Raw genomic sequence first — 25,816 nt, 5'->3', positions numbered from 1 at the left:
CCCTGAGCTTCTTTTGCTCAAGGCTAGCACTCTACCATCTGAGCCACAGACCCACTTCTGGCTTTTTTTTTCTTCTGTGTATGTGGTACTGAGGAATCGAACCCAGCACTCAACCACTAAGCTTCCTTCCCAGCCCCAACTGTGGGAGTTTTTTTAAGAATGTTTTCTGGCTTAGAATACCTTTCTTCACTATATAATGGTATGACACTACTGAGCAAACATATGCTCTGGTCTCATTACATGCAGATTTAAATCCCTGGCTTGTCTCTTATAAGCTGTGTGTCTGTGTGTCCAATTTTTAGCCTCTCTAAGGTTTAGTTTCCTCTGGGATTTCCATGAAATCCCTACCACTTACTTCATAGAGTCAAGGTTCAGAATTTGTGAGGTATCTATCTCCTAGAACTGCTGGAAAGGCAAAAGCACACAAGCTAAAATAATAAAGCTCGCATATTCACTTTCAGATTTTTAATTTTCTTGCTTTTTCAGTTTCTTTAATAGACAAAATGCAGAAAGATGTTATCTGTATTAAAAAGTATTTGGCCTTTCATTTGGAATCTATGATAACATAAAATAATCTTAAGAAAAGATAACTTCATATTAAACGTTTGATTCAGAAATATAAAGTAAAAGGGATTTGATAAACTCTGGGAGTAATTTCTGATAGGAATGGATTTTAGAGTTTAAGTATCCAGCACAACACCAGAGATGATTCAGTAGTATAACTACAAGATAATAGAAAGTAAGCAAGGATGCTGGAGGATTCTAAAACCAGAGTCCTTGGGCTATATTGGAGGTTGTCATTTCCTTGAAGAATTTGGAGTGTCTGACTGATTCCTTTAAGAGGTAATCTGCTGTCAAGTTTTCAGTCTGGGTGGCCTTTCCATCTATTCCAGTTATTTCCTGAAGGTAACAATGGGTTTTCCATTGCTGGGAAGTTTGACTGAGTCATTCAGTGAATAAAAAAGGATGAACCATGGGAAACAGAAAAATTCTGAAAGAGGAAATGAATGAGATGATTACACCACTGATTCAGACTCAGAAAGGCTGTTCTGGAAAGTGGAGCTAGAGGGATATAGCTGCCATCCCTCAACAATAATATACCAGCTTTGGGGCAGTATTTTTGAGATCAGTTTAAAAATATGCACTTTTCAAAGCCAAGTACCAGTGGCCACTCTGGAGGTTGAGATCTGAGGATCCTAGTTTGAAGCCAGCCCAAGCAGGCAAGTGAAAGAGAGTTTTATCTCCAATTAATCACCAAAAAGCTGGAAACAGAACTATAATAGAGCATTAGCTTTCAACCAAAAAAAAAAAAAAAAAAGGATAAGGGACAGTACTAACTCTGAGTTCAAGCTCCAGTACCAAAATTTAAAAATAAATAATAAATGTACTTTTCAAAACTTGGGGGTCATAGCTTCCTTCTCAAAACACAACTAGCCCTTTAGTATACATGCTGAGTGAGTACAAATAAAAGGCATACATGAAGAATATTTAACAAATCACAGAATATATAAATGTAATTTATATGATAATACAATGTAAAAGGTAAAGTACTTTCTGGAATGAGCATAAAACTGGAGAATTCTATGGTGATGTACAACAGATGACCACCAGCAATAGCCTGGCACAGCTCTGACTAAGCTTAGCTTTAGCAAATGTACAGATTTAACACAGGGGCTCCTAGGGAGCACATGTCTTGGCCAAGGCTTAAAAGACAACGACTAGTGTATAGATGCTCAATCCCAAGTGATGGTTTAGGGATGCTCTGTTGGGGAATATGTGTGTGTTGAGAAATTCCTTAGCCACAATCTTGCCTTCAGAACAGAGACAGGCTCTGCCCCCAGTCGGGTGAGATGGCTTGACTCATATGGCACAGCCTGTGCTGCTAATGGGGCAGACACCGGCCCAGAGTGTCTGTGTCCCAACTGGCATCAGCCTCAGCTCTCCTCATCACCCAATCCAGGAGCAACCCAAGCAGTGAAGGAGCTCAGTCTCAGGTTTCATTTGCTTTGAGGACAGGAAAAGAATTATGATTAATCATTTAAAAAATTATGGGTATACACATTCCCTTTATTATCTCCCTTATCTACCCAGCCTAATAATTTGTTAATGAAAATTTTAGCAAATCGGAGGTAGGTATATACATGTGATAGCTAAAAACAGTTTTTACCTTCATTGTCTTTCCTTCTTTTTCTTTTTTTTTTTTTCTGGTTTAGTGCTAATACTGGGGGCTTGACCTCAGGGCCTAGACACTATCTCTTAGCTTTTTTACTCAAGGCTGTCACTCTACCACTGAGCCACACCTCCATGTCTGGCTTTTTGGTAGTTAATTGGAGATAAGTATTTCAGGGACTTTGCTGCCAATGCTGGCTTTGAACTGCGATTCTCAGATCTCAGCTTCCTGAGTAGCTAGGATTACAGGTATAAGCCACTGGAAACTGGCTACATCCCAAGTCTTGCAGAAAGACTTTTTACTGACCAAGAGATTTCAATACAATGTTCCCCTTTCTCACGCGAAGTTGTGTTCTGAAAAGAAAAGTCAGATGAAGACAGGAAGAGAATAGGCACAAGGAGAATATAGCATTATTTTTACCAGGTGAGAAAGGGAAGATGGCAAGGACTTGGATATTGCAGGTCACAGAAATGTAGGTTTTATCAGGGATAATCAGAGGAAATGCTTGTCTATTACTCCAGTAATACATAATGAGTAGAGTGATACTCAGAAGTGAAATAAGATAAATAAATAAAAAAGATTTCAAGGGGCCAGGGGAAGAAGTTTACAAATGTACAATAGCAGTAGCAGGAAAGCCTCTGGACCCTGAGGGCCCTGTCCACAGCTCCCAGCCACAGCTGTTCCCAGAGGAGGTGGAGGAGAGGCAAATGCCACTTCAGCTGATGAAGCAGGGAGCCCATGCAATTGGACAGAGGGTGTCACATGGGGGAGTAGCAATCGTAGAGATGGTTAGCAGCGAAGAAACCTACCCACCTCTGCCAGATTGTCACCCAACTTGGGAACAGCGGGCGGGTCGAGGAGCAGAGATTCAGCATGGATTCTGCGTAAGCGTTCTTTAAGATCTGTGTTTTGTGCTAGTGCCTGAAACATGTTAAAAAAAAATAGCGTGGCTTTGTTAATATGTGAAAAGTTCAGGAAAGCACAGCGGGGGGGGGGGGGGCTCAGCAGAGGTGATCTATAGCAAGTGATGGAACTCTGAGTGACACACCTGAGGACTCTTTTGGGCTTTTCCCGCTCCTCTCCAGGAGGCTGCGGAGATCACAAATGGCAAAGTCTGGAAATGATACTCCTTTGCTAAATCTTATCTCCAGAGATGGAAGGAGGGTTAATACAGGGTGAAAGGAGGAAGTTGTAAATACTGCCAGCTTTTACTTATGTTTATTTTGGAGGTATTGGTTCTTAAACTCAGGGCCGTGTGATCATTCAACTTATTTTTTCAGCTGGTGCTCTAAAACCTGAGCTATACCTCCAGCCCCACCACAAGTTTTTATGAAAGATCTCCAGGGTCCTCCCAGAATCAATTCCAGGTGCCCAACCATCTTTGGTCTCTTTGCCAACTTCCCCTCCCTCAAGATTCCAAGCTTTCTTTCATCTTTGAAAAGATGCTGCCTCCACCTTATGACTGAACATATTTCAATATGATTTCATTATCACACCAGTTGAACTGAGTATGAAGAGCTCTGTGAAGTCAGATTTTGTGAAAAGATAATTTCACTCTTCTAATACAGGTATTAGTTATTGCATTTATTCTTTAGGAATGAAACAAATCTCACTTACCTGCATAAAGGCTTAAGGGCCTTGGCCCTAATGGACATACTTCCCCCCCACACTCCCAGAACTCTTTTATTTTCCCCTGAGCAGGTCCCATCTGTCATCTCACTCTCACCAGTGAGAAACTGGTCAAAAGTAAAGGATGTGTTTCCTCTTTGATAATAGTCCTATGTACTTTATAACCTTCTCTTTTCCAAATGGTTTGTCTTTGAAAGGGAATAGAATTCTCTGATTACAACTCCCTAATCAGCTCTCAGGGTGCTTGTACACAGATCCTTCTCCATCTGTCTTCCTGACTCTCTTCCAAGAAGCTCAGAGCCTTTCCTATCCATCAGGATCTGCAGTGCCTACCTGGTGAGAGCCTAGAAGAACATGGTACTGCTTAATCCATGGCCTGGCTCTCCAATAAGGATCTAGTTTTACTATGTAGTTTCAACAGAAGCTATGCATTATTTAAAAAATCCTTGGTGGGTGCTGGTGGCTCATGCCTATAATCCTAGCTACCCAGGAGCTGAAATCTGAGGATCGTGGTTCAAAGCCAGCTCTGGCAGGAAACTATGGAACTCTTATCTCCAATAAAACTACTCTCAAAAAGCCAGAAGTAGTACTGTGGCTCAAGTGGTAGAGCACAACCTTTGAGCTAAAAAAGCTCAGGGACAGTGCCTAGGCCCTGAGTTCAAGCCCCAAAATCAGTTCCCTCCTTCCCTCCCTAAAAAAATCCTCAAGGATCATTTAAGAAACAATGAATAAGAACTAAGGTTAGGGTTATGCAACCATGTATAACAGTCTCTTTGGGTGACTAGAATCTTCTAACCTGAAGATTGTGCTATTTTAGTAGCTTCTCTTTCTTTTGTGGACAACATGTACAAGTAAGAACATACCAAGACTTCACATACAGCCCTAGGATAATCATTCTGATAGATGAGATTATTTTGCAATTTTTATCTGTAAAAAAAAACGAGTCTTGGATAGACCTGAATCCAAGCAAAAAAGGAAAGGACTATTCTATTTAAGTTTCTCAAGTCCTGATCACTACCTTCATCACTATGAGGGTGACTTCATTCTGTGGCCCAGAATGCCAAAGCCAAATAGGGCTCACTGCCACACAAGCAGATCAACAAGATGAGGCCAGATAATCTCCATGAGAGGAGGGAGTGGGAAGGAAAAGGAACTAGGGGCCCTTTAGAGGTATCTTCCAAATGTATTAAAAGCCATCTTAATGAGAGCAATAAGAAATGCCTTACACCACTAAGAAATAAACTCAAAATTAAAAAAAAAAACAACTACTTTGTTTCAGTCAGGCCAAAGTAGTAACTCAGTATTCAGTTGGCTGTTCACTGTAATTCAAAAGGATGTGTTTCTCTCTCTAACCTTAAGGCAACATTACCAGGCTATACGTGACTCAAATGGTAGAGCATCTGCATGGCAAGTGTGAGGCCCTGATTCAAATCTTAGGATTACTAAAAAAGAAGGGAGGAAGAAAAGAAGAAGAAAAAAATATAAGCAACATAATAGTTTCTCTCTCTCTCTCTCTCTCTGTATACATGTGTGCACTGGTCCTGGGTCTTGAACTCAGGGTCTAGGTGCTGTCCTTGGGCTTTTTTCTCTGTTCTACCACTTGAGCCACAGGTCTACATCTAGGTTTTTTTTGTAATTAGTTAGCGATAAGGGTTTCAGGGACTTCTCTACCTAGACCAGCCTTGAATCAAGATCCTCAGATCTCAGCCTCCTATGTAGCTAGAATTACCAGTGTGACTACTGGCATTCAGTTCTTTCTCTTTTTAAAGTAGGAATCCCAAAGTACAAGCAAAAAGTAATAAGTATGCTAATTTGAAAGTTCTCTAGTTTCTTGATAGATAAATGGTTAATTGCTAGACAATTCCAGCTATTCAAATAAGACTAGGACAGAGCACATCCACAGAGTGAGCCTATCTGCTTTGGAGAACAAACAGGTTTAGAAGTAGCAGAATGAATGGCTTACACTTGAGGCTGGGACACTGATTTATCACTGATTTATCTGTTGTTATGGCCCAATGATTAACTGACACTTGTGTGACTCATTCTTGGTACTCATGGTAGGACAAAAAGCTAACATTTTTTGTACTAGTTGTAATAAAATAAAACAACTTTTGTGTCTTTGAAAGAGCAGAGTATGGGCTGGGAAGGTGGCTCAGTGGTAGAGTGCTTGCCTTGCATGCATGAGGCTCTGGGTTCGATTCCTCAGCACCACATAAGCAAAAAATAAAAAAGCCGGAAGTAGCACTGTGGTTCAAGTGGTAGAGCGTTAGCCTTGATCTGAAGATCTGAGGACAGTGCTCAGACCCAGAGTTCAAGTCCCACACCGACCAAAAAAAAAAAAAAAAAAGAAAGAAAGAAAAGAGTAGAGTATAGGGTCAGTGCTCTGCAGAAGAGTATAAATTGGAAATTTCTCTCTGCCACTCGTCACATATGAAATTGATCCAAGTTTGTGATGTCTCAGGTCCACAAAAATCACCCAGATTTTGTAAGCATTTACAAAAAAACATCTATTAAGATACACACAGAGTCAAAGTTTTATAAGGACCAAAAATTTAAGACATTGGAGGAAATCAAACTTAAAGAATGTATCATTTTTAAAAATATTAGCTACTAAGATTTGGGTAGGCTCTTTCACAGCTTTGTTGTCTCTGATAAAAAGTTAGGACATAATTTGGACCATTTGTTGTTTTGTTTTCTCCTAATTTTTTTCAACTCAACCATGAAAGTTATGAATTTTGAACACAATTATGGGGCTGGAAAACGTAAGCAATTCATAAGCCCACATACATTGGCAGGCATTCTTGTGACATGGACACGTAACTCACAGATGACAGTGTGTGCTTCAGACCAATGACCTGAGCAGAAGGGGAGGAGGAGGCGTCCTGCTCCATCAGCTGTTTCAGTCTTTCTCTCTCCGTTGATATGCTATTAAAAGCTGACCTTAAGGCGAAGTAAACTATAAAGATACAATCATTACAAGAAAAAATGTAAAAAGAGGCATAATTAAAAACAACACAGAAAATTCTACTGCTTACAAAAAGAATTTAGAACCCCTCTTTACATCTCTTTTATAATAACAAAGAAAATTGAAGAAGATTTTAGCAAATCCTATTTTGTATAAAAAATTTCGAGATTAGTACAAAATACATGCTCTGGATAATAATGGCATGTCTATGTAAGTGCTTAAAAAAACTGTAACATGAACTACATTGGTATAGGATGTTGACAGTGTGGGGTCTAGGGGGTTTTGTGGGATCCTATACTTTATGTGCAATTTTGGTCAGGGCCTAAAAGTGCTTAAAAAATAAAGTGTACTAAAACTCACACACATTGCCAATCCTAAGGCCTTGCCCACTATAATGTTTTATATTTTTCGGACTTATGGATTCAAAATAATCAACAGTTAGTGTCTGTACCCTCAAAGACTGGAAATGGATAAGAATGGATAATGGATAACAATGCCTTTTTTTTCAGGAGGAAATTGGTAACAATACAGCAGAAAAACAACACAGAACCTTAACCAGGTGATCAAAATTAATGACAAGTGACAGTGGACTCTGTGTGCCTCTGGGTATAATACATTGGAAAAGACATGACATTTTCTTTGTTGACTTGCCAGCCACGGGTAAAATCTGAATTTGATCAGAAGGAAACAACTGGCCTATATTTATCAAAATCCCAGTTTTATAAGGAAGAAAAAAAAGCTAAAGAACTGTTCCCAACTAAAGGAGGCTAAGGAGACAGGATGATGAAATGCAGTGTATAAACGAACCCCAGGCCAGAACCTGTTCTCAAAGGGAAATGGTCTTCAAAGGCATTCTTCAGAATTTGATGACATTTGACTATGAATATGAGCATTTGAATAGATAACAGTATTGGTTCAATGCTAAATGTCTTGAATTTGATAACTACTTTGGGTCTCATACAGAACATTCCTATTTGCAGGAAATATAACCTAAAGTATAAAACCATGAAGAATGAACCATGAATCATACAAAAGTATGCTTATAGAGTATATAAAGAATGAGTATATGTTATAAAAGTATACTTATAAAGAATGTATAAAGAAAGAGTATAAGTGTGACACAATATTAAAAAGGCAACTTTTCAGTAAGTTTCAAATTGTTCCAAACTAAGGTGTTTCCTATCCTTCTTCCTTGTTGGTCCCTCTGGCTACACGACAAGAATCCCACCTTTGATCTCAGCATTCAGCTATTCCACTCACTGTCTGAGAACATTCAGGTAACATTCAGGTACAGAGAGAACTTAGCAATATCAGGCACTCAAATTCCTAAACTGAATTTAAAAACCATTAATATATATGGGGGGAAAAAACCCTAACAGGTTTTGGATTACATAATGCACAAGTCACTTCCTGGGGATGAGAGAATGTCATGTGCTATAGTACTAAGCAAGGTTAGCACATCTGAATAATATCTTTCTAATCTCTTCCATTATATTTTATGATAGAAGGGCAGGAAGAAGGAAGAAACTGAGATACACTGCTTCTCAAATCACCTGCCATATTACTGAATTCCCACAGGCTTGCATTTTCAGAGGTATTGTTATCCAAGAGTGGCCTATTTAGTAACCCAGAAACTAAATACGCATTATTGACTTACTCCCTTCACTTAACAGCAAGAACTCTATATGTTGCCACTGAACTTGTTTGAGTCTGTGGCATTTAGTGACAGACTTAGAGAATCTTTTCAAGGTCCTAATACAAAGAAGCAATTTGTGCGTGCTCTGTCTCTGACTCTTGGTCTTGGACTCTGTCTCTGTCACCCTCTCACACACAAACACACACTATGATATTCTTCCATCATCAGAAGAGAGGGTTCCATTGTTTATTTACTCCATGATCTTGGATAAGTAAATAATGTGCCCCTAAATGGGGATACCAATAGAAACCAATAGCATTTACTTAATAGATTGTTAAAAGAATTACATAAAATAATTCAAGTAAAGCTCTGAACTCAGTGCACAGCATGTAATCAGTATTAAATGTTATGATGGCAAAAATGGAGATGATCCTGAAAGAGATACACAAGGATGACAGTGGATGACTGTGATCCCTTGAAATAGGAGCAGCAGCTCTGGCAGGATGCTTTAGCTTGTTGCTGGAACAATGCTTGATTCTATGAATGAGGGATTGACCAGAGCATACTGAGCCACAGGAGAGCAGCCTCAGGAGGAGGGTGATGAGCCCTGCTGGGAGCTCACTGCATTTCATACCCCATTAATCACCTCCCTCACCCCATGGGATTCACATGACCATTGCAGTAGGTCCCAGGGGAACAGCCTCCTCACTGACATGTTTATTCTTCCAAATGAAATTAACATAGTACTCAGCTGGCTGCCACTTTCCCAAATCAATTCCACTGGCTTTCTTTTGCCCTGCTGTTAAGCAAGGCTTTCAACTCAACTAGGCGATTCCTATTCAAAGGTTTCATTTGGCAGAATGTGCAATGTTTGGTTCAGAATGTATTGTTAAGGCTGTGGTGTGAAAATAAGCAGGGAAAAAAATTAAGCAAAAAGAAACTCATGTAGTCATTATCTATCATTGTAAGGTTTAAAATTCATCCACAATCATTTAACATGGGATTTAGAAGACTAGATCCCCAAGCAGTAATGTTCTTAGATTTAACTACTCTGAGGATGGAGGACATTAGTCACACCCAGACCCTTGAGGCCAATCATGGAGACCACGGTTATAGAAACTGTAGATCCCAAATGTCAAGGATATTCTGCAACAGGAGTGTCTTCCTATTTCTAACTTCATTCTAAGTTTATTTAGGCAAAAGATTTAAACACACTGTTGCATCCATGGGTATCTGATAATAAAGCCACCTAGAAAGCCTAAAAACCTGAAAGATCACCCAAGCCGCCCACCCCAAGCATGACCAACTATTTGTGAGCCCCAACATCCTGGCTAAGTGGCCTTTCAGCCCATGCTCTTTAAAGTCCTTCCTGTTGCTAAGACAACATTTGCCTCAGTCTCTCCCCACTGTCAAATAGGACTAGTTCCTCTCACATAAGAAAGTCAAATACTGGCTGGGCGCCAGCAGCTCACGCCTGTAATCCTAGCTACTCAGGAGGCTGAGATCTGAGGATCGAGATTCAAAGCCAGCCTGAGCAGGAAAGTCCGTGAAACTCTTATCTCTAATAAACCACCAGAAAACGGGAAGTGGCACTGCAGCTCAAGTAGTAGAGCGCTAGCCTTGATCTGAAGAGCTGAGAGACAGCGCTCAGGCCCAGAGTTCAAGGCCCACGACTGACAAAAAAAAAAAAAAAAAAAAGAAAGTCAAATATTGGAGGACAGTTATGGGATCTCTATTTATTCATATCCCTCTCTCAGATAATCCTTAAGTATTTCTTAGACCTCTTGGCTTTAAGAGAGTGGGACAAGGTTGAGTTTTGACTATAAGAAATCTTCTATGCTAGTCCTTAATTGCATTAAGCTGCTGAGGCTATAATATCTGATATATTTGGATAGGGAAGCTGCTAATGAAGGATAATTCTACTCTTAATAGATCTGAGCTCCTTTCTGCTTCACACATTTCTTCTTTAGCATTTTTCTAGCACTAGGAAGGACCATAAGGAACATAGTTATCGATGTTATGGGCACCAGCCTTGAAGAGGTAGTGTGATATAAGGGAAAGAATGTCGGTAGTAAGGCAGACAAGAACCCTGAATCCTATGTACACTACTTAGTTGGGATTTAGATTTTGGACAAATCCTCACTTCTACCCTGTATGTGTGGAAAATGCCCACCGGTCAGCATCACCTTAAGGAAACAATGAGAAAATATACTATCATATCACTTAACACACAGTAGAACTCAGCTTTCTTTCCTTTCCTTTTTTTGCTTAAATACAAACCAAGTTTTGAGTGAATTATCTTTAAAATACTAATGTTTTTAAAAATACCTAGCATGATTTGATCTTTTCTAACTAATATTCTGCCCAAATCACTTTGTACAGATTAGGTAATTGTCCTAAATGGTGCGACTGATTTACTGGCAAGTTATGTGAAATCAACTGCTTGGCATGTTGAAACAGAATTCCAATTTACATAAATATATTACCTGACTTTTTCTTAGAGTTTGTGTGTGTGTGTGTGTGTGTATTAGAAACTAATATATATTAGAAGCCTACATATATATGTGTGTATATATATATATATATATATATATATATATATATGAATCTAATATATATTAGCCACCTAGGGGAAAATATGTTGGTTTCTAATATGTGACAGTGGTATCACTATGTCATACTTGACTTATTTTGGGCAAGTGTTTATAGCAGCTTTACTCATAATTGCCAAACCCTGGAAGAAACCAAGATGTCCCTTAGTAGGAGATAAATGCATATGCCTAAGTGAAAAAAAGAAGCCAATTTGAAAAGGCTATATACTCAATGTTTCCAACTGCTGGACATTCTGTGAGAGGCAAAGCTATTCAGATGGTAGAAATTTCAGTGGCTGCCAGAGGCTAAGGGAAGGAGAGAGGGATGGAGGGATGAATAGACTGAGGACATAAGATTTTCAGGGCAGCATACGGTGTTTGATTCAATGCTTCCTCTACCTCAAGACAGTTCAGAAAATGGTCATTCAACAATTGGAGCTCAATACCAAAAAGGCTCTAGGACAGGAGAGAAAGCTAATACAGTTTAATTTTGCTTTATTCTTAGTGTCTACATGGATAAATGAATGTTTCTCTCATATACAGGAATATACTTCCTAGGCCTCAATGTTTTCGCTTTCATGGAAAGAAAGCAAATATCTACTTCTATCTAGAGTTCCCTGCCCCTGCTTCCACTGGGTTTCTTGCTTCTTCACCTAAATCTGTCAGCTAGGTTTGATCATTTCTTTTCACTGCTGCTTTTAGAATACATTTTCACAAACCTTTCTTGTTACAAAAAGCATCAATATGAATTCTCTCTGTCTTGGGTAAAACAATTCATAATAGAAACTATGATACTGGCAGAATTTGAGAGTCAGAGGAGTCAGGCCAGCTATTTTAAATCACTTAACAGATGAGAAAATTGAGGCCCACAGAGGGCTAGTTGACCTGTGACATACGGTCTCACAGCTAGTCAGTCCTGGACGTGGCCTATTAAGCCAGGCAGGGGATTGGCTCTGAAAAACCTAATATTTAATGTTTCCCATAGTATGGTTTTCAGGGGCTTTAAGTCGAAGGTGTTAATAGCTAATTGGGATTATCAGGTAGGGAGCAGGCAGTAAGGAGCTTCCCAAGTAAAGCTAAAAGTCTGCTTCACTATAAGACTTCTCCAGGCCTTTACCATCTACAATTTCTTGTGTGAAGCCAAAAGAAATCTGACCTAGAAGTGTTTTTTAAACATTTTAAATCATAAAATTCTTGTTTTCAATTAAAATGTATTAAGTATATTTTAAATGTATTCTACAGAATGCATTTGGGAAATGCAAAAGCTAATATAAGGAACAAAAATGTTAACTTCTAAGTTTAGTGTGTTTTATTGTGTTTATTTACATGAGTATTGCCATATATACAATTTAAAGTCTATCATGTGATAGGTAAATTGTGGGAAAGGATAGGATTGGGAAAGATAGGTAAGAACAGGAAGGGGTGACATTGATCAAGACACATTGTATTCAAAAACTGACAGGTTGTATTTGAACCTTTTTATGCAATGACTTAAAGATTACAAAGAAAAAGAAAAGCTGGGCACTAGTGGCTCATGGCTGTGATCCCAGTTACTTAGGAAACTGAGATCTGAGGATTGTGGTTCCAAGCCAGGCTGGGCTGGAAGGTCTGTGAGACTCTTATCTCCAATAAACTACTCAAAAAAAGCTACAAGTGGTGCTGTGGCTAAAGAGGTAGAGTGCTAGCCTTGAGCACAAAGAAGCTCAGGGATAGCATCCCAGCCCAGAGTTCAATCCCCAGGACCAGCAAATAAATAAATAATGAAAAACAAAAAGAAAGACTATTATATGTAACAAGTTGCCTACCATTTGATGTACAAAACCACAACTTAAAGACATTTACTATCATAGAGCCCTAAGTTATATCAACGGAATTCTTGTCTTTAGAATGGACAAATATTTAAAGAGCCCAATAGTCACTATCAGTAACAAAACAGCTATCCACAGGAAGAAAGCTCAAAAGAGTCCAAGCCTGATGATTCAAGCTTGGAAGGTTATGGGACTTAGGTCAAATCTGAGTACTGTATTCCATGATATTAGTATTGGTGTAAGAGAGATTTCCTGAGCCAGGTACTGGTATGATTTAAACCCACAGAAATGAAACAACTAAGGAATGGTTGCTGTGAGCCCAGGTGGGTCAGGCTGCTGTTGAATAGCACATCTGGATTTCTGTTTGGAGCACAAACCCTGACCTTTTCTAGGATTGCAGCAGCCAGCTGATTTCATAAAGCCCTAAAGAATCACAGCTAGCTGGGACCCCATTATAGACTTTCAGCCAGGAAGACGATCAATGGATCCATCAATATGGCAATCTCTGCCCTGCTGAGGAAAGCAGCTTCAATGATGTAAGTAAAATTTAGAACTTCTCTCTTTGGGTACAGAAGCACTGTCTTCTCAGTTTTAAAAAGATAGTTCCTATTATTTAAAAGTAATGGCATTTTAAAGGAATTTCCTCCCACAAAACCTACAATCCTCCAATTACAGCTGATTCTTTTATTATTAACAAATGCCCAAGGAAATATTTAAAGAGATTTAAGGAAATGGTTCGTGAAGTAATGCCTCATGTGTCACAGATGATGGTACAACAGGTCTGCTAAATACTGAGGAAATCTAATGGTGACTAGCTATAGGAGTATGAGAGGGACATCCATTAAAATCATGGCAGTTTCTTTGTAACTACTCTCAGAATCAGCAGGTTAGGTTTACAGGGCAAGAGAAGAAAGAACCAAAGCCAAGGGGCTGAGAATGTGGCTCAGTGGTAGAGCACTTGCCTTGCATGCATGAGGCCCTGGGTTCGATTCCTCAGCACCACATAAGCAAAAAAGAAAAAAAGCCGGAAGTAGCACTGTGGTTCAAGTGGTAGCGTGCTAGCCTTGAGCTGAAGAGCTGAAGGATAGTGCCCAGGCCCAGAGTTCAGGCCCCACTACTGGACCCCCCTTCCACCCCCAAAAAAGAAAGAACCAAAGAAATCAATAACATAAAGAAAAATACAGGGTGGGGAGAAGAAAGGAATATTAGACCCTCTTCTTTACTGTCATTTCAAACATCGCTTCTTTGAGACTTTTTAATCCTTCTCTTCTTTAATGAAAATAACCAGAACATCAAAATTGAGCGGGGTGCCTAGTTATTCAGAAGGCTGAGGTCTGAGGATCATGGTTCAAAGCCAGTCTAGGAAGGAAAGTCCTTAAGACTCTTATCTTTAACCAGCAAAAAGCTTGAAGTGGAGCTGTGACTCAAGTGGTGGAGCACCAGCCTTGAATGAAAAAGTCAATCAAGAGTGTAAGACCCTGAGTTTAAGACCAAGTGCCAGCACAGAAAAGAAAAAGAAAAAAGGAAAAGAGAGTTGAAAAAGATAAGCAGAAAGATGATAACAGAATCTAACTTCAGCTTTTATCACTCAGATCTTGGTGTAGATAGTTCTAGATTTTTTGGCATACCCATCCATGCCAGAAACAATGGGATAATACCTTATGCTGTTTTATAACCTTATATTTTTACTCAAGGACATATTGAGTAAAATGCTTCTATCTATAAAAAGTTATCCTGGACTCTATCTGTAAGGGTAGTGAAACACCAAGTAAGGGCTGTAGAGCCTGATGTCAAGCAGGTTAGGATTCAAGTCTCAGGTTGGCTGCTTTGTAATCATATGATCTTTAGATTCTCATTCAGGTTTCTTATCTAAACAACAGAGATTACAATATTACACACTCTTGAGTTACTTCTAAAATTAAATGAAATAATACAAAGTATTTACCAAATACCTGGTGTGACAGGTGCTCAATATAAGATAGTTATTATGGTAACTATTCTATGATTATATTTAATTTTTAAAAATCCAACCTCTCTTGCTGTGCATTTAGATGATTTCTATGTTTATTCTCAAATTGTTAGGATTCATGAGAAGGTGCAAAAACAGTATAGACGGTAACATCTTACAGAACCATGGTGCAGTACAAAACCCAAGATAACTGGCAGTGGTATAATCTACGAACCTTGCCCAGATTTCATCAGATTTACATTCTCATTTGTGTAAACATATGTGGGTGTAAATGGATATATCTTATTATGTGTGCATATTCCTATAACCAGTATCACAGTCAGAACTTCCCATCATCACAAAGATCCCTTCATATTCTTCCACTTTCTTTCTCCCTGTCCTCAACCTCTGACAAACACTAATTTCTTCTTTCTTTCTATATTATTTCTGAAATGATATAAAGTGGAATTATGTGAACTTTAAAAACCAGCTATTTTCACATAGCAGAGTGTTCTTGAGATCATTTAGGTTGCTGTATATACTACTTGTTTCCAAGGAGTACTCTAGTGCATGGACATGCCAGTTTAACCATTTACCTGCGGAAGGGCACTGAGTTGTTTCTAGTCTTTGGCTTATACCAATGAACTTTCTCTGAACCTTCCCTATATGTTTTATATAGACATAAATTTTCATTTCTTTGTGACAAACTTTTATTTTCATGGGGCAAATCTTAGGAATATGAGTACTGATTTGTATGGTAGGAACATTTTTACGTTTACATAATATTATGAGACTATGCTCCAAGCTGGGCACCGGTGGCTCACACCTGTAATCCTAGCTACTCAGGAGGCTGAGATCTAGGATCATAGTACAAAGCCAGCCCTGGCAGGAAAGTCCGTAAGACTCTTATCTCCAATTAACCACCAGAAAACTGGAAGTGGCGCTGTGGCTCAAGTGGTAGAGCGCTAGTCTTGAGCTGAAGAGTGTAGAGACAGCACCCAGACCCAGAGTTCAAGCCCCTCAATCAACAACAACAAAAAAGACTATGCTCCAGAGTGCTGCACCATTTTGAATAGACAATAGCAATGAAGGAGCAATCTGGCTTCTGAACATGATAAAAATTAGCATTTTGTACTAAATTTAATTTTTCTCCTGCTCTACTAGGTATGTAATAATATTCCATCATGGCTTTACCACAATACTGAACATTTATTAATTTTTTTAGTGGTACTGGAATTTCAAATTGAGACCTTGCACATGATAGACAGGTTTACTTGAGCCACACCTTCAGCCTTTTTTTAGTGTTTTTTTTTTCAGATAGGGTCTAGTATTTATGCCTGGATCAGGTGGACTACAATCCTCCTTTTTACACTTCTCAAATAGCTGCAGGGAGAGGAAAGCACCATTAGACTTGGCTTTTTACTGATTGAGATGGGGGAGGGCCTCATGAACATTTTTCTTCCCCAGCTAGCCTTGAGCCACAATCTTCCTGATATCCACAACCGGAATAGCTAGGATTGCAGGCATGAGCCACCATGCCTGGCTCTATTTCTAATTTTTTAAAGGATGAATAATGCTAGAGCAGATATCTGGTCTGGATAAATTCTAAGTTAATCCCTACAAATGGACTCTTCAAAGTAGCATTGCTGAATAGGCTGAATTAAAAATAGTTGGAAGACAATGTCATATCGCTCTCCAGAAAATTACTTATTTATGCTACAAAAGTATCACAAGCTGCTTGGCTTTTAAGGTATACTCATCCCTCAGTATCCTCTCTTCCTTTACACTTAAATCACTTCTAGGTTACTTACAATACTTAAGACAATGCAATGATGCATAAATAGGGAATAATGGTAAGAAAAAATATCTGTTCGTTACAGAGACAATTTTTTAAAAATACTTTCAGTCTATCACTAGTTGAATTCAGAATGTCTGCCAATGATATACCAAATATTTGCTGGGCGTGACTATAATCCCAGCTACTGGTTTAGGGTGAGGCAAAAGGATCACTTAAGTCCAGAAATTCTGGGCTGCAAAGTTCTATATACTGATTGAGTTTCCACACTAGGTTCAGCCTCACTGTGGTGATCTCCTAGGAGCAGGTTGTGTAAGGAGAGTGAACCAGCCCAGGTTGGAAACAAAATACTCCATTAAAATGAAAGTTCATACCAAGAAAATAGGTAATTATTAACTTGCACGAACTCTTCATAGAGCAGAAAATGAACCAACTAAGAAACCATCTCTAAGGACATTTCCAGTTCAGGCATGCATTGCACATTGTCATCAAACACATTAGAAAGAAGGAGTACTCATTTACCTTTATGAGCAACGTGACACAGATCTTCTTGCATTTTTGAAAACTCTGATGAGGTTTCAGAACCATCAGAATAATTTTTCTCTTCTCCGAAATCGAGTGTTGATAAATTAGGGTTGGAGGAGTGGAGTCTGACTGGACCAGAAAAAGGTTTAGGGACCTAAGGGAAGATAAATCTGTTCAGATATGAATTGTTCTGAATATTTACTTGGTTCTAAGATTGGAGCTTATAAAGAGAAGGACATTTTATACATAAGTCTTCCTATAGAGTGATAGAAAGAAAAGAAAAAGAAACTACTTCCACAGCAACTTGCTTCTTACAAAACACAGATATGTGGGAAATCACATATTCTTTTAGAAATTATAGAAGCTTTAAAGCCATAGTTTGAAAATGGCAGCTAATGCTGCGAGGCTCTCTCAGTTACACAGGATTCCTTCCTCCTGTCCATCATCATTCAGTAACAAGGTAATTCTTTTCTTTATGTGTACCTGGGACTTCTACATAACAAACTTCCCTGTTTGCACATGGAAAATTCTTGACTTTATAAGGGAGTGTAGGGGCTGGGAATGTGGCTTAGTGGTAGAGTGCTTGCCTACCATGCATGAAGCCCTGGGTTCATTTCCTCAGTACACCATAAACAGAAAAAGCGGAAAGTGGCGCTTTGGCTCAAGTGGTAGAGTGCTAGCCTTGAGCGAAAGAAACTGAGGGACAGTGCCCAGGCCCTGAGTTCAAGCCCATGACTGGCCAAAAAAAAAAAGTGAGTTTGGCCAGGTGTTGATGGCCTATGCCTGTAATCCTAGTCCTCAGAAAGCTGAGATCTGAGGATTACAGTTCAAAGCCAGCCCTAGCAGAAAACTCTTGTGAGACTCTTATCTCCAATTAACCAGCAAAAACCTAGAAGTGGAGTTGTAGCTCAAGTGGTAGATCACCAGCCTCGAAGAAAAAAATCAAGCAAGAGCACAAGGCCCTGGGTTTAAGTCCTAGTACCAGCCCCTCACCCAAAAAGAAAAGTAAAGCAAGTATATGAGTTCAAGCCACAAGATGCTTTAAACCAGAGTATACATGAAACCATCAGATGATTTATTCAAAAGTTAGCGATCTGATTTTAATAATTTATGTTTAATATACAACAGTCAGGCTGCAAATCTTGGCCAGTGGCTGAGCATTGGGAAGGACAACTCTGATGACCAGAAAGGAAACCTCTGGTGGAGGAACTGAGAGTTTAGAGAAAAATGATGAGTGTATGATATTGTCATGTCTCAGAGACATGTACAGGTTGAGCCTGTGGGCTTGGTGCAGTAAATCCACCAAGAAGCCGCAGGGCCATAACAGCCACAAGGCATACACCCAAGCGTGGAAGGAGGCAGCAGGCTAAAGATTAAGAAGGGCAAACCTGAGTCCTAGAAATGGTGGCATGTCTGAGTGCATGTCATTTTCCTTTAGCTCACATTCTCTCCCTGCCCAATATTCATGATAAGGTTATTGTGATACCCAGAAGATCTAAGTAATTGAATTCATCTCTCTCCCCCAGGTAGTGGGAAGAATAATCCAGAACATTCATTTCTCTGTTATCCTATCTGAGTCAAAGCAGTTCCAACATGTGGCATGCAGAGCAAGGCCAATGAGGAAAGCGACAGCTGGCGGAAGCCACCGTTACCTGCAGTGTTCCTTTAGCATCTTTGCCAATAGCTCTGGACCGCCACCTTCTATGCGATCGCTTTTCCTTTTTGGGACTTTCAAAAGCTCCACCCTTTGTTACAAAACAGGAAAGAGAGCAGAGAGTGAGGCCCACAAAACCCATGGGGTAAACGCACAGCAGATCACCTCCATCCCCTGGAGCTTGGCTGAAGCACCTGGACAGACACAATGCCCTGTTAGTCAAAGGCTAGGGAGAAGGGCAGGAAGCAGAATCCAGAAGGCACACAGGAGGGGGTGGACTAACCTGGATGGCGTTGATGGCTGGCGCTGAGTATGTCCGATGCAGGACATCCATGCTCTGCAGGAGCTGGCTCATTTCCACCAGATATGCGTGGCAGTGTGCCAAGTCTGTGGGTGAAAGAAAGGAATGGTCCAAGTCTTGAGTAGCAGGAGTGATTACAATGCTGCCATGGATGCTTTCTGATTTTTCCAGCCTCAGCTGGTTCACTCCTCCTTAGGTAATCTGGTGGTCCCAGCTCTCCCAGGAGGTCACCATGTTGATGTCAAACTTAGTGTGTGAACACCTGATTGGCATAGTTCACTGCAGCCTAGAACTTCTGGGACTCAAGCAATCTTCCTATGTCATCCTCCTGAACAGCTGGGATTAAAGGTGCATACCACTGCTCTTGGTACGTTTCTGATTTTTCTACATTTGATTTCCCATCTGTACAAGTAGAAAATTTTACTTTCTTTTTAATAGGAAAGGCTACAGACTTCAGCCTACATGCGTGGACCTAGGGAACCAGGTTATCCCGATTTGAATTTACTTAACTTGTGGTGACTACTAGACAAATGACGTAACTTCTCTGTGCCTCAGCTTCCTCCTAGCTCATAAAGAGTAGTGAGAGTTAAGTTGATATACACAGAGTGCTTAGAAGAGTCTCTGGCTTCTGGTAAGAACAAAATGTATCAGCCATCCTGAAGACCAGCAGCATCCAGCAACAACAGGCTGGATATAAAGACCCACGATTAAGTGGGTAAAATGGAATGAAGGCTAACTGGTCTCTAAGAATAACATCATTGATTATGGACCTGCCTGAGGACCATGATGAATATCTATAGATAGACCTGATATAACAGAAAGTAGTCTTAGCCTAGATCTCAGTCACTAATCAAGAAATTGTTCACAACTGACTTTCACTGGGTATGATGATGGAGGTTTCTGCTGAACATTCAAAGCCCAAAGGCTTTAGGGAAGCAGCTCTGAGTCTCTAGCATCATCACAATCACTGGGAGAATGTAAGCTATAAATCCTTAGCTTCCTATCCCCAATTTGTGACTCCATATTTCTTGATTGGGCTTCAGCATTTCCTTTTGTTTTTGTTTTCTTTGGTATAGAGTTTTGCTATGCAGCTAAGGCTAGTCTCAAACTCATATGTAGTCCAAATATGCATCAACTTAACCTTCCTCCTGCCTCAACTTCCCAAGTGCTGGGAATGCAGGCATGTGCTATCCCATCTGATTGAAAATCTGCACTTCTAATTAAGTTCCCAGGCTAGGTTAATGTTGCTGGCCCAAGTACATTTCAGAGGTTATTTACATTCACTGAAGCTTACTTATTTTTTATATACATTTCTGATATTTATTGAAAGGGCCTGAGGCCACATGCCCCCCATAGAAATAATATCTGCATTCAACAACAGGAAGAACAATTTCCAAGGCCACCACTCACATCTTTCTCTAATAACAACTCTTGGTTATGGCCACACATTAAAATCAATGAGAGAAATGTTCAACTAGAGAAATGTTTTCAATTTCATATGTCCATTTCTTACCTTTGAACAAGTAAATCACAGACCTCCTGTTTCTGTTGGTAATTTTGTTCTCATTCCTGTGATGAGTCTTAGCTAACTAAGACTGAGAACTCTAACTTTCCTTGTGGCAGGAGTGCTTACCCAGGCTCCTTATCAGTACAGCACCAGGGCTCCCCTAATTTAAACAGAGAAAGAACTAGGAATTGATATTTCTGTATTTTAAGAAGCTTTCCTGGTGATTCTTCTCTTTCTTTCTTTTTTTATTTTGGTTATTTAAGATAAGATCTTACTATGTTACCCAGGCTGGGTAACATAGCAATGTTCTATCGTGGCTCAGAGTCTCTTGATAATGTACAGCCAAGGGTAGAGGATGCTTACATTTTGAAGATCTCTATTTGGCTACTGACTCACCTCTAGAACACTGTTTCTTTTTTTTTGGTTGGTAGTATGGCTTGAACTCTGGTCTTGGGCGCTGTCCCTATGCTCTTCAGCTCAAGGCGAGCGCTCTACTGCTTGAGCCACAGCACCACTTCCAGTTTTCTAGTGGTTTATTGGAGATAAGAGTCTCACAGACTTTCCTGCCTGGGCTGGCTTTGAACCGTGATCCTCAGATTTCAGCCTCCTGAGTAGCTAGGATTACAGGCGTGAACCACCGGCGCCCGGCTTGGAACACTGATTCTTAACCCGAGGTAAATACAAGAATAATTTTTGTCACTTTAAAAGAGCTAGCAAGCCCCAAGAAAAAGCAGACATTTGCACTCAAAGACTAGAAAAGTAAATCTATTTTCATATATGCCCAGGTTAAGATGTATAGCTCTGAAAGCCAAGAGTGTTTAATTGAGAATGAATGTGACCTTCTTTAGCAGAAGGAAAATAAAGATGGGTGAAGGCAGGAACACAAATGCATCTTAGGGGTAAATACCAAACCAAGATTATTTCAGGCACATGACAGAAAGAAGCAGACATTTCAGGTCACTCTACCTTTTGAGCATTTCTCCATGTCCTCTGAAGTCTGGAGCCAGAATGGAATTCGTGTCTCACCACAAGAAAATGATAAATTGCTTCCAGTTTGAAATGAGTTCTGCTTTGATATACTGCTACGCTGTTCAAGGATAAGAAGACATTACAAATGGGAACAGAGCCCAATGAGGAGACTTTAGGGCAAAGAGTGACAGGTTAGGTTAGCCCCTAATCGATGTCATCTGCCATGTGTTCCTATCAAAACACCCACAAGAAACCTGAACACCTTTGGCTTTTACCCCTGCTTGGTTATATCAGAATACAATGCCTCACATGACAATGCTTATTTTCTTCCTCTGCCAAATGGTGATACCAAATTAATGATATGCAGGTTTGGAAGTGTCCTGCTATCTTTTATGAATATGTGTGTAGGATTTAAACAAACAAACAAACAAAAATCCTGATCAATAGGAAGCAAGAGTGTTATTAAACTGCTCCTCAGCTATCGCACCTAGTGCTGATTCTGATTTATTGAGCAAAAGATAAATTACACACCTGACCCTCCCCACATACTTTCCTTAGACTCTGCTCTCAACAGAGACTTCCCTGTTACAAAGCCACCCCCTTCTTTTAGTCTCAGTATTTTCAAAATGTTCATTACCTTCCTGCTGGAAATGGAGTCAAACACCCCCGATGTCGAGTCTGGGACAGTGGACCCAGGGAAAAAGTGATTGACATCTCGTGGGAACATGGCGATCTCATTCTGACGGTACATTCTATGATGACGGAGTTTGGACACCCACTCATCAAAGACTTCTTCTGACTTCACCTAAAACCATGTCAAGTGAAAGAAGGAAAAGAGAATCACTTGCTGAAGGAAATACTTATTCATCAAATTGAGGTCACTCCTGACATGTGTTATTTAAAGTTGACACATGTAGAAATATAGAAACAGTTTCTGTGGTCTACAGGAAGAAGTCTGGGCAGGATGTAGAGTAAAAATGATCTTCGTAAGTATGTATTTAGGTTTTCATTGAGAAGTTTCAATAGCTATGCTATATTTTTAAGAAAAGAAAAAAGTACCAGTTATATTAAACAATAAGCTGAATTTTATATTTATGTCTCTTAAAACATTTCCAAGATCTCAGGACCCAGATTTTGCTATCCCTGCTGAATGTAGTTAGCACTATTTTCCTATTGAAATTCTTTTTTAATTCAGATATTTCAGATCAATCTTCTCCAAGCTACAAGAAATTAATAAATTCTTCCTAAAATATTTCATCTTGTTCAATGACTCTGACAAGAGTATTCTGCTAGAAGTTTATGTTAATAAATGTGATGGTTATTTAGTGAACATTCTTCCTACTCTCAGAAAAGGAGGAAATATGATAAAGCATTTTGAAACAATACTATCACCATATAAACTCAACTACCCATGGTTTCCAAACCAGAAGGGGTGAGATTTCTAATTTTCATAAAGAATGTTTGTGTATAATAATTTAAACTTTACTATGCAAGTGCTTATTTTAAATATATATCATTTAACTTGGTTTCTTTCCAATAGATGCACTATAAAATTGATATTAAAAACATTTATACTATAATCTGACAGTGATATAAATGCAGACATTTCAAAAAAAGGAAGAAAAGCTTAAAATGTCTTTTAGAGTCAGCCTATTTTCTTTCATGTTTCTGATGAGGTGTGGCCCCTTCAATTCAGCAGAGGGAAGATGGGAAGCAAAGAAGGTTGACAGTTGCTGATGTGTGTGTCTAGCCACTAAATCATTGCATTCATGCTAAGACCTCCTATGCACTCCCATTAAACCCCATTCAGCTCAGAAGGGTAGTATGTGTACTGTAGCCTGTGGCTGGGTTCCTGCTGCTGGTCTCTCCCCGACAACTCACCCCTCCCACCACATTCAATTCTCACAAACTCATAGTCTTCTCCAGCTATCCTCCACAAGTTTTATATGGTATATGGATGACTCTCAAAACCACAATTCTGAGTAAAAAGGAAGCAATGAGAACATAGTCACAGTACTTGCCTCTGGAAGACTTTTAAAGATGAAAGGACCAAAGCTGAGTGTCAAAGGAGGCTTTAATTTCATCTGCAAAATATAGTGTCTAATATTTTTTTGGGGGGGGTCCGGTCATGGGGCCTGAACTCTGGGCCTGGGCGCTGTCTCTCAGCTCTTCAGCTCAAGGCTAGTGCTCTACTACTTGAGCCACAGCGCCACTTCCGGCTTTTTTCTTTTTTTGCTTATGTAGTGCTGAGGAATCAAACCCAGGGCCTCATGCATGCAAGGCAAGCGCTCTACCACTGAGCCACCTTCCCAGCTATAGTGTTTAATATTTAAAAAAAATTTTTTAGCTTTCTTGATACAGGGTCTCACTATGTAGCTTATGCCAGCCTTGAACTTGTGATTCTTCTGCCTTCACCTCATGAGTGTTGATATTACAGATGTGTGTCTAATAATTTTTATTAAAACAATTTCAAATGTTCACAGAATACTGAAAAGAATCTAGCAAGTACTTCTGTACCACAGGTATTTGTTACAAGTCAGTATTTTCAAAGTGAAAAGCGGCAATTTATTTGATGTGTGTGTGTGTGTGTGTGTGTGTGTGTGTGTGTGTGTGTGTGTGTGTGTGTGTGTGTGTGTGTGTGTGTGTGTGTGTGTGTGTGTGTGTGTGTGTGTGCGCGCGCTGCTACTGGGACGTGAACTCAGAGCCTTATACTCTTGTTCAGCTCCTTCTTAAGGCTAGTGCTACTTAAGCCACATCACTTCCAGCTTTTTAATGGTTAGAGATACGTTTCTCAGATTTGTCGCCTGGGCTGGTGATCTTCAGATCTTAGCCTCCTGAGGAACTAGTATTACCGTTGAGCCACCAGCACAATTTAGAACAACCCAAAAGGAGGCCTAGAAGGTTAACTTTCCAAATGGAAATTGCAGGCCAGGCCAGGCCAGCAGGAAATCTTTCCTCTGGCTCCAGCTGAGAAAAGGGCTATGTCCTCAAACTCAGCAGTATCACTGGTGAGAAACTGTGAAGGAGGTTTCTGTGTTGATTACAAGTTCCTGGAAGACTTAAGACTCCTCAAGGAGCTATTTAACATGACATTTACAGAAGACTCAGTCACACCGACACAGGTCTTTTTGAGCCTTTCTGCATTATCATGTACCTGAAATGCATGTCACTTCCCAGATATGGTGAAGAGCAACTTTACCAGCATCTTGTGTCATCTAGTACTGATCCACTTGCGGCCCATGATAATCAGTGCCCAGAGCACTTAACTCACTTTTTATTGGGAAAAGGAGATAAGTGAACTCATCTAGTTAAACTACTGCCCTGAAGTAGAAACTGGGTGGATAGTCAGTTATCTGTCTGCTACTTAGACCTCTTATCTGTATAATCAAAGAATGGATCTGAGTGTGGTAGTATATACCTGTTTTCCTGGCATTTGTGAGGCTGAGGCAGGGAGACTGAGAATGCAAGGCCAGCCTGGGCTACACAGGAAATTACAGAAGAGCCTGAGCTACATTGCCAGCTCTTGTCTCACAGCACACACACACATACAAACATAGAGAAACACACACACACACATACATACATGTGGACAGACAGACAAGCAGACAGACAAACAAAGAGACAGAGACAGACAGACAGACACAGAGTCTGGCTCTGATGCTATTAACTAGGACCTCAGCTAACCACACTTCTACTGTAGTCACAGCTGATGTTAAGAATAAGCAAAAAAAAAAATTAAAAGTGAATCACCTGGAAAAATATTAAAATGTTGAACATTAGACCAGTATTTTTAAAACTAGGAATTAATAATTATCTGCACTTTGATAACTAGAATAGTAGTAAAGAAGAACATGTAATTTCCTGTGCATGTCAAGGCACATAACGAACTCACTGGAAGCATACCATGGATCCATTACCAGTCTATCCCAGTAGAGACTGGGACTTCAGGTAGCAGTGGGGTTAGTTTTCCTTCTTTCTGTTTATCTTTTACTGCACATGATCATTCTATTCTTACTTGGGATTTGGGGAATGGGAAAGGGTACTTGGAATATCTGGAAACATTTTTGGTTGTCACACTAGAAGAGCATAATACGGGCAACCAGAAGGGACAGAAACACTGTTAAACATCTAATGATGTCTGGGGCAGCCACACTACAAAGAATTATCTATCATACAATGTTACCAATGCCAGGCTAAGAAACCTTGATTTTCTTCCCCCAGGTACTCAAGAAGTAGAGACTAGGAGGATGGAGGTTCAAGGCTAGCCCAGGAAAAAAAGCCAGTGAGACCCCATTTCAACCAATAAGCTGAGTGACAA

General features: G+C 39.8%; 1 protein-coding gene across 4 annotated transcripts in view; it reads right to left on the bottom strand.

Annotated features, from left to right (window-relative positions):
* Osbpl3 (oxysterol binding protein like 3) overlaps positions 1-25,816 on the bottom strand; it is a 190,416-nt gene that overhangs the window by 60,108 nt on the left and 104,492 nt on the right. The window contains exons 6-12 of one of the 4 annotated variants that reach the window (XM_069996070.1): positions 22,136-22,303; positions 21,496-21,616; positions 19,005-19,108; positions 18,720-18,812; positions 17,065-17,221; positions 6,625-6,755; positions 2,984-3,091 (exon numbers count right to left, since the gene is read on the bottom strand). In XM_069996070.1, coding sequence (XP_069852171.1) covers positions 2,984-3,091; positions 6,625-6,755; positions 17,065-17,221; positions 18,720-18,812; positions 19,005-19,108; positions 21,496-21,616; positions 22,136-22,303 — 882 coding nt within the window. The remainder of the gene's footprint in view (positions 1-2,983; positions 3,092-6,624; positions 6,756-17,064; positions 17,222-18,719; positions 18,813-19,004; positions 19,109-21,495; positions 21,617-22,135; positions 22,304-25,816) is intronic. The other 3 variants (XM_069996073.1, XM_069996072.1, XM_069996074.1) reach the window with 3 other exon arrangements.

Source organism: Dipodomys merriami, unplaced genomic scaffold, assembly GCF_024711535.1.
Source record: "Dipodomys merriami isolate MVZ:Mamm:240054 unplaced genomic scaffold, mDipMer1.0.p SCAF_5, whole genome shotgun sequence".
In the NCBI taxonomy this organism is placed as follows: domain Eukaryota; kingdom Metazoa; phylum Chordata; class Mammalia; order Rodentia; family Heteromyidae; genus Dipodomys; species Dipodomys merriami.
The sequence above is the reverse complement of the archived record's forward strand: the minus strand, read 5'-3'. Positions and strand labels throughout refer to the sequence as shown.